Here is a 12,401-nt window from a genome sequence, read left to right on the forward strand (position 1 = left end):
ATGCTTTTGAGACGGAGTAAGACGGGTGCCATTTTGTACTGTACCTGAAGAGGTAACGGATAGGATGGATACGTAGAAATAGTTGCTGCAGAAGGACAGAAGCCAGCGTATGTCAGGATCTGCTGGGCAGGATTGTACAGGATCTGAGGAGGAGGTGCAGCACTGAAAGCAATTTGGGACAGAGGTACCTGTTGAGCACAAAAGACAACAATATATCAGCACAGCACAGAGGGAGCTGGAGCAGGAACTGGTCCTAACACAAGCAACTAAGCAATTTAACAGCTTTCTATTTTCCAACACAATACCAGTACCACAAAAAACCAAAGAGTGAACAGAATGAGAGGAGCGTGTCTCTGGAGTGAAATTTCTGGCCAGAATGACATAGAATGACATATAATTTTCTTCCCTTGGAAAATGACTGCTGGTGCTTCCCTAGCACCAGTTACAGGAGCACTGGCAGGACTCCAGATCAGAGACACCCTGGATAGCACAGCACACAGCTCTGACCACCTCATCCATCCACTCCAGCACCCAGTCCTTCACAATTTGTTGCAGACTTTTTCCAATTGCAACTACCTGGTGCCCTGATGTCTTTTCTCTCTGCTTTCCTACACAGCTCTACAAAGATCTCCCCTTCCAGACCACTTGCTCATCTTTCACAGCTCCCTCTCACTTGAAATTGAGTTTGCTGCTGGCTGTCCAATACCAGCCCCCATGTGCATAAAATCCTTCATCATACCCCGTGGCTTTATTGGGATGTCTGTCCCTTAACTGCAATGTGAAATGAGGTTTGCAGGAAGAAGTAATAGCTCATATTGAACCAGCCGATAAAACTGGAGGAGGAAAAAAAAAAAAAGACCAAAGGCTAAATGTGAAAGGAAACTTGTGTTGAACCGTAAAACTCTGTGCTGTATAACCATTTGTGAAGGACAACAGCTCTGTGAAAGCTCTGCTTTGCAAAACAAGACAAATTTAGTGGTTTCTTTTCTCTCCTTTGTTTTCATTAGCAGATTCCTGTACATGAGACCATGGAATTTTCTTTTTACTGAAAGAACAAAATATGGTGGTTGCCAGAAAAACGCTGAAAGCAGCAGCCAGAATTTTTTTTTTTAGCATTTCCTTTCAGATGTATCAGTGAGAGACATAAACCACTGCACCCTCTGGAGACAGTGCAAGATCTCACTGTGATTGAGAACAAGGTATATTAATTGTGTTTGTACATGGAAAGCATTGTCTAGGTCACTGATGTACCACATGAGGTTACCTGACAATCTAGGCCTTAGCTCTCTTGAGAAACTTATCACCCCAGGAGCTGGCGCAGAGAAATGCTGGGCCCAAAAGCAGAGAGCCTATTTCATGGAAGAAGGCAAGCCTTTCATCTTCAAGGTACCCTCCTCAAAACACCTCCTTTCTACCCACCCTGTTGGGTGGATATGGTGGGGAGAAATGGAGAGACACTGCCTTTCAGACAGGAGTAGCGAGAAGCAGCTAACAAGCTTGCCTCAGACCCAAAGTTTTGGGGCCAGCAACATGGCCCACCCCAGCTGGGGCTGAGCCTGCACCCAGAGCCTGCCCTTCCTCAGAGGAGGGAGGCCCTGGTGCAATCAGATCCTTCTGGCTATGGATGTAAATACTGGCTCAACATCCCTGGAAACATTCAAGGCCAGGCTGGACAAGGCTCTGAGCAACCTGATCTGGTTGGAGATGTCCCTGCTCCTTGCAGGGGGGTTGGACTAGATGACCTTTGAAGGTCCCTTCCAACCCAGACTACTCTATGATTCTAAATACATAAAGAAACACTTGTTTTGTCCAATGTGAAACCCAGATGCCTGTTCTGCACCTGTCACCAGCCTTCTGGTGTGGGTCCTTTTGGGTGCTGCTGTCCTCCTCCCAGGAACCTCTCTCAGTCCTCCTACAGTCTCTCCACCCGTAGCAGCAACACTCTCCAGTTGCTAAGGATGAACACCACAAGAGCCCTAGAAGTTGGGGAGTCATCTACCCCAAATCCATTGATCAAAGCACCTTATTATCAGGCTATCTGGTCTCAGCCCAGAGCCAGCAATGATTTGCAGGTATGGAAGCCAGTTAGATGCTTTTATCAAGTATTCCAGTAACGACACTCTGTTAAATTAGTCACATAAAACAGATGGATAGGTAGAGGCATTTTAAACTGAAACACCACCCAAGTCAAAGAAATAAGGAGCTGTTAACTGGCCAGGGAGGCTGCCAGCGCCATGTGGGCACCTCAAGTCAGGGCACGTGGGGAAACGGCCAGCAGATGGAGAGTCTGTCTGGCCGCCCCCCCGCCCGGTCATGCATGCTGCTGCTGTCTGCGTGCTGGGCTGTCTCCAACAGAGACCTGCCGAAGCCTTTATGCCTCAGCTGCGACTACTTTTATCGTCAGACTGCACCTGTAGTTGCATGAGTGCTAAGACATGAATGCATGGCAGGTAGCTCAGAAATTAGGGGTTCAAGTTTTTTTCCTTTATAGAGCAGGGTGAGGGAAGAGGAGAGGGGATAAGGGAATTATATTTAATCTGTTCAGTTCCCTTGAGGATTCCAAGAAGGGGACGAACTGAAATAAATTTAAAAAGCCAGCAACCCCCACCCCCAGGACCAGCAGTCGTTCTGATTAATGCAACCCTAAACTGAGCGCAGGCAGATTCCTTGGCAAGGTGTGTCAGGAAAACGTCTACAAGTCATCAGACAAATGCCCCGGCAGGGAAGGGAGTTTCTAGATTAACTCTTAGTACCAGCAAGTGAAGTTTTCCATGCATTCTTTAACCTCTGTCTTCTGTAAGCAATAATCAGGGGTTTTTACCATTTTGGATACTCCAAGTACATACTTCTATTTCCATTATATCTTAACCTGTTTTTTATTAAAGGTGACCTTAAGGTAACTGCCTCACTGGCAGCCTACATCCAAGCACATGGTAGGTCTGAAAAGGAGGGTATCATTGTAACCACTGCAGCTATCCCAGCACCCAGCAGATCACAGAGAACAGCCCCACGGGTGACACAGGGGCCACTGAGCGCTGACACCCTGGGGGTCAGAAGAGGATGAAAAGTTTTGCACTGAGTCAGCACGGCCCTCTGGAAGGCAGTAAAACCACGGGGAGCATGCCAGGGTCTGCAGAGAATTTGTCACAAGAAAGAAAACCCACAATAACCTGTCCAAGAAATGTGATGGGTTTAGAGGCAATGGCACTGTTTTGCAAACTCTCCCTTTTTTAACATGTTTTGGCTGCCAGCGTTCCCCAGAGATAAAGATGATGGGTTTTGTTTGGCTAGTCAGCCTGGCCCTGTGTTTTCTGGAAGTCAACCTCAGAGCAATGCCCTGAGGCGTTTCAGTGGGCTTTGCAGCTCTCCCTGGAAAATGCCAGGGAGCACTTCTGTGGGAAGATGACATCCTGAAAGAAAAATGTTCTCCCACATATTTTGATGGTTCTTTTGTATTTCAATCCCATGCCCCTTTCTCTCCCTCTTCTGCTTGATGTTCTCTTGAACCCCATCTTCCGCCAAGAGTTACTCCTTTCGTAACAAAAGCAAGCAGCAACACTCAAAAGGACCCTGAAAAAGCACAGGCAGGAGCAAGGAGCGGTCATTGCCTTTTGGATTGCTGCTTTAGTAACACTTTCACAAGCATATCATGGCTCCTGTGCTGTGGTAAATGACACAAACTCATCTCTCCTTTAAGCTAGTGGGTTTTTTTTTTTCCACCCCCGCTGTTGAGGAGACATTAAACAGCTTATTCAGATCAGGTTTTTCGGATGGAGCCCCAACAGACTCGCTCCAGCCGAGCCCAGGGGGAAACTACACATCCACTGCTCCTGCAATTTCCTTGCATGGCTTTACACCACCCAGTCAGGCGAGCCTGCATTTGGCCCAGATTCTACCTTCTAGCACTGCAACATGCCAGGTTGTGGAGACCCCAGGAACATCTCCTTGGCTTGCTGTCCCTTGCAAGCAGTACAACGATAGCCGCCGTGCAGCACAGAGGTGCACCTGTGTTGGAGCTTGTCCTGCTATGAAGCATCAGCCCAGATCCCTTGTAAGCCTTAGTTTGTGCGAGACAGATTAGGTGGACTCCATCTGGCTCTCTGCGCCCTGCCCCATCTCAGGGGAGCACTAGCAACTCCCACAGCTGCCCTTGGTGGAGGCACTCGTACCCATCTGCCAGGCAGGGGAAAATACTCAGCAGCACTGGAAAGCTGCAGTGCTCTACCAAGAACTTAGTGTATATGATACCTGCCTTCCTCTCCTCATGTGGCAGCTCTTCCCCTCGTTTCCCACTGTGGTTGTTTTTGTTCCCCTTATGCCACTGCACCTCTTACAGGAAGGAGATGAATTAAGCTGGGGAAGCTGATCCCACCCCCTCCCATTAGGCTAGCAGCAATTTGTTATCAACTCCTTGCAAGAGTTTCCTCACATAAAGGATGGCCCAGCTGCACGTTTCTTACATGTAAAGGCTCAGTATGCTTGTTTGCCTTAAGCTAGAGGGAGGAATATTTCCAGCAAACATTTGGCAACTCTTAACAAAGGTGACTTTCAAATAATTCATATGGCCCTGCTCTGTCACAGGGTTTTAAGCACCCCATACACGTTGTAGATAGCCTGGACATATGTGCTAAAGGACACTGGGTGGTCAGAGCAGGTCCTGGATGGCCTCCAGTCTGGCTGGGACCTCAGCTCACTGGCTGCCAGCTCTAAGCAGCCCTCTCCCTCTAGTCTGCCCACCCCGGCACACATTTCATCCATCTCTCCTGCTTTCTCTTCCCTGCTTCATCCCTTTCATCTTTCCTTTCACCTGTCTTTCTATTTAGTTTTCTCCTCTGGAATAGTCACCAGAAACATCATGGATCTAAGACGACTTTTGCTGCTATCATACCTCCCTTCAGCTCCTGCATTTCACCTTCATCCCCATGCCTCTGCCCATCTAGTTTGGAAGCTTTTGGGCAGAGATCCTCTACTCTTCTGAGTGCCTAGTAGAATCATAGAACAGTTTGGGCTGGAAGGGACCTTTAAAGGTCATCTAGTCCAACCCCCCCTGCAAGGAACAGGGACATCTCCAAGCAGATCAGGTTGCTCAGAGCCTCATCCAGCCTGGCCTTGAATGCTTCCAGGGATGGGGCATCCACCACCTCTCTGGGCAATCTGTTCCAGTGTTCTGCCATGCTCAGCGTAAAAAAATTTTTCCTAATATCTAATCTAAATCTACCTCCCTCTATCTTGAAACCGTTACCCCTAGTCCTGTCACAACAGACCCTACTGAACAGTAACTCCCCATCTTTCCTGTAGGCCCCCTTGAGGTACTGGAAGACCGCTATAAGGTCTCCCTGGAGCCTCCTCTTCTCCAGGCTGAACAGCCCCAGCTCTCTCAGCCTGTCCTCATAGGAGAGGAGCTCATTTGGTTGGTCTTTAGGCACTGCTGCAGCAAACATGACCACTCACAGTGATAATCCCAGGAACAGGGATTAACCCTTTTAACATGTCAGAAAATCTAGGCAGATGAGGTACTGTGTTACAGAATCACTCCTCGCACACAGCCTCTTCTGAATGCAGTGGTGCACATCACACAGTGGTGTGGCACAGGGAGCAGTTAGAGGGTGGCATTCTTTAGTGAAACAAAAGAGGAGGTTAATGTGACCTGATACAACTGGTTAAATAAAAATTTGACTGGTACTTAGGAGTTAATCCCCATTCTTGGGAAAAGAACAACACAAGGTTAAATAGTCACACCTAGGACTTGAGTTTTACATGTTAGCTATCATCCAGCATCCTCAAATCTTGTGCTGGCCCCCACGTTCAGTGCTGAATTAGAAGAAAAAAAAGATGCCACTAAGAGAATTGCCAGCATCTGTTCACACAGACGCCTGTTTTTTCCCTTCCACTTGCGTATTTGACTAGGCTTGACCTACTTTGTTTTGAGCAGCTGGCAACAGCTTAGCCTAAAGATATGACTCCAGACTCCCAGATCACACAGGAAACATGTTTAAAGTGCCTCCTTTGTACACTGATACTTGGTTTTAACCCACTTGATAACACCCACAAGCACAGAAATCCTCACAGAAGGCAAAAGACTGAGCCTTACCATGTCTTTAAACGCCCCAAGAATGGCTGCCGTAATAATCCCCAGAAACAACCCGATGATGTTGAGGACTGTGGAGGACCACAGCAGCCTATACAGGTGAACCACGTCCTGACAGCTGCTCACGCCGAGAAATTCATAGTAGCTGGCGGACTGCTCTGAACTGAAAGGGAAAACGCGGACAATGTCACTGCTGTGGGGATGGTTTTGCACATCATAAAGAGCACCAGAGGATCTGAATCCCTCCTGCTTACCTTCCTCTGGCAAAGTACTTCATCCCACCAAAACGGCTCAGGTGAACTGGAGAAAGTTCAGCTGAGACAAAAATTGGCTCTGCTAATGCCAGCATTAAACATGTGATCCAATTAATACCAATCCTTGTTGGCTGATCGATGTTGTGCACCAGACGAACAACCAGTTGGCCAAAAAAGCCAACTTCTCTTGTGTGCTGAGGGTCTTTGAACACAGGCATAGTCCTGGCGCATGGATGCTGCCCTCGTCATTTAGCTACCAGCTAAAGCATAGTTAGCACTGCTTTTTTTTTTTTTTTCCCAGCTCACCTGGAAATCTGCTGGCATCTCTAACACTGGGGAAGTCAAGTTGCTTAAGCATTAATTCAACCACAGGAAGGGAGATTTTGTCAGCTGGCTACATTTGTTTATGGTGTCTGCGGTTCCAAAATAGCAGATGCAACACAAGACAGTATAAAGTTGTGCCTTTACACTATGGATTGTACTACCCAGAAGTCTGTTTATATTTCTACACTGCCCTTGTTATTGTAAATCAGGCATGTTGTGAAGTCCATGCTCATTGTCTTGCTGAAAGTCAGAAATACCCTGCTGCAAAATTTGAAACCACAGTTTCCTGCAGTTCTTTCCAACACCTACCTTAATGCTAGCCCACTAATGAGCTCCTAGAGCAACTATTTGACTTGGAAAAATGGTTTAAATGCCAAGACTGTTTTTGTCTGCTCCTACTTCTCTGTAGCTGTCCTATTAAGTGGAATTGCCAAATCCGTAGAGCAGCAAGACTGCTTCTTTACTCTGGATTCGTCCATGCCAGTGCCACAAAATCTTGCTGTCCACTGTTGATTGCTGACAAAGGCACTCACCTTATGTCTCTTATGTGCATGAGAAATACGTGCGCATAGATGACTTCCCTCTAGTCTCAAATTTCGTTTTGCCTCTCTAGTTGAGTGAGGATCTGGGTGAGAGCTACTCTTTTATGGAGAAGCTTTCTGTAGAAGTCTCATTGTGCCAGCTTCATTCCCCTGCACCTAAAACGTTCATGTCTGGCAGCACGCTGGTCAAGGCTTTACAGAGGACAAGGGTTATTCAGGGCTGTTGGCATGTGAAAAGGAGGCAAAACCAAAACAAAACAGGAGACGTAGGAAGGAAGGAAGAAAGGTGAGAAATACATAGAGGGAAAGAAAGAAGAGTGACTGTGGGTGAACTGTAGGAGGTTGCAGAGGTTGCATGAAAGTGCATGGTAAGATGAGGTGTGCAGAGTCAGGCAGAAGATCTGCTCTGGTAAATCCCTCCCTGTTTCTTGTATATGGCAAGACATAATGCTGCTTGCAGTTGAAATCTCTATGTGCCAGGTGGCCAGTCTGTTGTGTGAGTTCATTTCATCTGTCTTCAACATTATAAACCCTTGGACTTTGCTGTGATGTAGTTTTCCTAACAACCTTTTTTATTCTTGTTAAATCATTGCATGGCAACCCTGTGCTAACCTTCAGCTGGTCTTCCTAAGCATATCCAGACATTTCCTCTCTTATCTTCTGACATCTCCTGCTTTGGTAATGATGAAATCAAATGGACAGCTTCAGAAAACACTCACAAAACTCTCTGTATCCATCCTACTCCCAAGCACAAATACAGGCTGGGTGGAGAATGGATTGAGAGCAGCCCTGAGGAGAAGGACTTGGGGGTGATGGTGGACGAGAAGCTCAACATGAGCCGGCAATGTGCCCCTGCAGCCCAGAAGGCCAACCGCATCCTGGGCTGCATCGAAAGAAGCGTGGCCAGCAGGTCGAGGGAGGTGATTTTGCCCCTCTGCTCTGCCCTGGTGAGACCCCACCTGGAGTACTGTGTCCAGCTCTGGAGCCCCCAACATAAGGAGGACATGGACCTGTTGGAGAGGGTCCAGAGGAGTGCCACGAAGATGATCAGAGGGCTGGAGCACCTCTCCTATGAGGACAAGTTGAGAGAGTTGGGGCTGTTCAGCCTGGAGAAGAGGAGGCTCTGGGGAGACTTTATAGTTGCCTTCCAGTACCTAAAGGGGGCCTACAGGAAAGATGGGGAGAGACTGTTTAGCAGAGACTGTTGTGGCAGGACAAGGGGTAATGGTTTTAAAATAGAAGGAGGTGGATTCAGACTGGACATAAGGAAAAAATTTTTACAATGAGAGTGGTGGAACACTGGAACAGGCTGCCCAGAGAGGTGGTAGATGCCTCATCCCTGGAAACATTCAAGACCAGGTTGGATGAGGCTCTGGTTGGAGATGTCCCTGCTCCTTGCAGGGAGTTGGACTCAATGACCTTTAAAGGTCACTTCCAACCCAAACTGTTCTATGATTCTATGACAGTTTAGCAAAATCTTGTGCCTACAGAGGCGACTACTAACAAAAGAGCTGTGCATATGCCTACAACACAATTTCTGCTCATGGGCACCTATGTTCCTACTCATTTTGTTTCCCTTAGTTTGGCAGAAAAAAAAAAGGATTCATGAAATCTAACGGGAAAATTGCATTGCAAGATCAACAGTAAATCTTGACAGGGCAATGTCTGAGTGGTCCATTTTGATCACATAGCAGAGAGCTTATGGACATATTTAAAGAAAAAGAAACTGAAATAATGCCAGCACTAATACGCAAGCCCTAACCTCTTCTCTGCTGGCATCAGAACTTCAGTCACAGAGGAACTGGATTGCTCAGCATACAAACTCCTTGTGTTGCTTCTCCAGGCCTAAGGGCAACCCCCTCCCATCACTTAAGAGGAGGGAAAAACAAACAAAGATTTCTCAGAGGCTATTGACTGCACACAGGTACTTACTTCTCACAGTTGTACAGGTCACAGCAATAGCACGTGTTACTCTTTACTTTCAGCTGGCACCTGCTGTTTAAGGTATAACACGTCACCTGCCAAAAAAGAAGAGACTGACTTTTATTCTCAGTTTTTCAGTGCAATGTGTGAATCATCCTACTGACCCCCAAGAAGCAGCTACTGCAATGTCAGGTTTTATCTACTGTTATGCAGAAAGATCCTGAGATTCCAAAATCCACGACTGCAGGGCAGAAGGATGTCCCAGGAGTTTCATTAAGGACATCAACCTTTGAGTCTTGAGGCATGTGTGCTATGGAGCCCAGAGCCCCCAGCATCAACCTGCAGCCAGGGCTGCCAGAGTTTTCAAGCACTCTGCTCCACTGCCCGGTGCTATTTTGCTAAGATCCAGACTCTGCAGCTGCAAGATGTGGATTCCTACCGCTGTGAAGCATGGACCATGGGTCCTGAGAGACACACCACAGCAAGCCACTGAAGTGGATCAGAATACCACTCCATTATAGTGGCATTAAACAACTATAAACAATTAAAAATGGGCGAAGACGTCAATTTATCTGAACAGCTTCCAAGAAACGGGAGCTGTCTCCTTTCAGTAACACCCTCCTGAAATAATTAGGAACAATAACAAGAAGAACAATCTCCAAATCCACAAACAAAACCGCTCAGAAAAGATCCAAGCACTCCAGCAAATAAGTACCATTTACTGCAGGCTCTTGAATAAAAAAGCTGAAAAGGTCTGAGCAGGAATTGCAGGGAACAGATGTTAGAACAATAAATGTAGGCACAGGTAAGCCACTCCATCCAGACAAGAAATCATTTTAATGATTCCTTAAGTGTGGTAAGCATTAATCACTTCTCTTTGGAACTACAGACCAAATGAAATATTTCATACGCAAGGCTTTTTTACCCTGAGATTTTTAGCTTATTGTCTTTGAAATCCTAGAGAACTGTCTGGTTTTAAAACCTAGTAGGTCAGAAAATACATTCTTTCTATAGATAGAAAAAAAAATGTGCTGTAACCACTGAGAAGTATTTTGCTCACAAAATGCAAATAAAATGTATTATTGAATGGAAAATCCCTCATAATGAAGAAGTTGAAGCAGCATGCCTGGTTTTGAAAAGCTTCTGTCAGCCAGTCCTTATGCTTAGCCATGAATGTGTTTGTGAGACAGTCTCCACAGGAGATGTTAAACCATGTTTCTCAGCTCCTGAGTTCTGGATCTGTGCATCCTTTTCTATTGTAAAAATTGCCACTGTTGATGAGTCTGTTCTCCTCAGGTGTTTGTTCCCAGTAAAAAGGAAAGCCTTAAACACACACACTCAGCACCACAGAAAGTTCATCTTGCAGCTGGTCTCAGACTTGCCACACTTGTACTTAGGAGTTGCTTGAGCAGTGGAAGTTGCAAGGGTGATAAAACTAAAAGGAAGCTAAAACAACGCCTTGGGACTGCTTTGCTGCCCATGACAAGGCTGTACCTATAGTTAGTGTCTCATATAAATCAGCTCTTTTAACCCCAAATGGAAGTTAGGTTGCAAAAGGACAGTCTCAGACTAGGTTGCAATGTGGAAATGGAGCTCACAGCTTGATACAGACACATCCCACCTGTTCAGAAAAATATCTTGCTCTGAGATAGGACCTTGTTTCATCAACCTCATTCTGTTGGGTCTGAAGTTACTGGAACTTCACATAAGGGCTTTGCTGAAGTCACGTTCAGCTGCAGCTACCCCCAGCCTGAGCTGTGATTTCCTGCAGAAGAGGAGCATGCTACCGTCAATGACTGTGTTGACTTAATCAAGATCCAGCTCAGAAGTGACTGAAACATCACACCTTGCTACTTCTCAAAGCAGTTTGAAAACTGATCCTGGAGCAGAGTGTGCCAATGTAGCTGCTACCACAGACATCTTGTTGGGATGCCCTAGTGCTTTTGCACTGAGTGGAACTTAAGACTTTGGTTTGACCCTCTGTATGCAGTCAAAATGGCATAGGACCTGCATAGTTAAAATGCCCTTTTCCCGTTATACCTGCATGACTGGGATCAGAGGGCTTTGTAAGATGAAGTGAGCTGCTAAAAAGGTGGTTCGTTCTGATACAGGGCTTTGGGGACACTTGTGATATGAAATAAAAGTACTTTTCTCCTCTCCAACCATCAATAAGGCCAGTTTGCTCTTTTTTACTGTAGAAAGCTAGAAGTACGAAATAGGGAGATCAGCAAGACCTTGAACATGTTTTTAGCTGCTTCTAGGCTACAAGACATTTTAAATTATTGTCCAAGGGAGTTACTGTAGTTGCCTATTTTTATCACTGCATTGTTAAAACATGCAAAGAGCAAGACACTCCTTTTTAGGAGAACAGTGAATAAACCAAAATAAACAAATTACTCTGTGGTGTGAGCAAGGGTGGTGGAAACAGGCCATTTGTGGGTATTCTGCATATCAAGACCTATTATTTCATTTCAGTGACCAGACATTTAGCTTTTTCATGTTCTGGTTGCTTGTGCCTGTCTATCCTCTCAGCATCAATTGAAGATATGTTCTCACCTCACGGTAATTGCAAGAAAAAAATCACATTCTTTCTGCTTCGAGCAAAGAACTGAAACAGGCAAACTACATGAGCTGGAGACCAGTCACAGGCCAGATATGGCAATCAAAAGGAAACTTGCACTCAGTCAACAATCTGCCCTCCTAGTTAGGTGTTTGCCTGGCACGCAGAGCATGTCCCCTGCTCACTAGCTGGCTAACTTTGGAAAAGCAAAAGCCAAGTTCAAATGCCACGGATCATTAACTCAGAATTAGCACATTGCTGACTGTACATCAGTGGACAACCAGACAAGAATGTTGTAACAGACTAACTACACTTTCAAAAGATACAGGGGTTTTGCCAGAGTAGAGCAAGGAGCTCTGGGTGGCCCAACTTTAGACATTCCCAGAATCTGCAGAGCTGGGGAAACCTGTCTGGCCAGAAGCCCAAGGCTGGGGTCACCTGCAGGGAGTTGTGGTCCCTGTGACACCAGCTACACGCTTATTACAAGAATCAGAAGCATTTCTTGGGCTATGTCTATGTCTGAGTGTGCACACACATTTAGAAGAGGATGGAGTAAAACTTACAGGAAAGGGTGTTGTCACAGATCATAGGTTTGTCTAGGTAACTCTTTAGGCAAAGAAGTAAATGAAATATTTTTTGTCATACATTTTCTGAAATCAACAATGGGGTGCCCTAGCAGCAAGATTTAAGGAGTATTAGCTGCATAACCT

The 12,401-nt window shown here is 46.0% G+C and overlaps 1 protein-coding gene across 2 annotated transcripts in view; it reads right to left on the reverse strand.

Annotated features, from left to right (window-relative positions):
- The window catches only part of TMEM255B (transmembrane protein 255B), a 76,119-nt gene that overhangs the window by 5,403 nt on the left and 58,315 nt on the right, over positions 1–12,401 (reverse strand). For both annotated transcript variants that reach the window (XM_086741102.1, XM_086741093.1), the window contains 3 exons: positions 9,141–9,226; positions 6,092–6,251; positions 45–188 (listed from right to left, as the gene is read on the reverse strand). In XM_086741102.1, coding sequence (XP_086597228.1) covers positions 45–188; positions 6,092–6,251; positions 9,141–9,226 — 390 coding nt within the window. The remainder of the gene's footprint in view (positions 1–44; positions 189–6,091; positions 6,252–9,140; positions 9,227–12,401) is intronic.

Source organism: Chlamydotis macqueenii, chromosome 1, assembly GCF_036417535.1.
Source record: "Chlamydotis macqueenii isolate bChlMac1 chromosome 1, bChlMac1.mat, whole genome shotgun sequence".
Lineage (NCBI taxonomy): Eukaryota > Metazoa > Chordata > Aves > Otidiformes > Otididae > Chlamydotis > Chlamydotis macqueenii.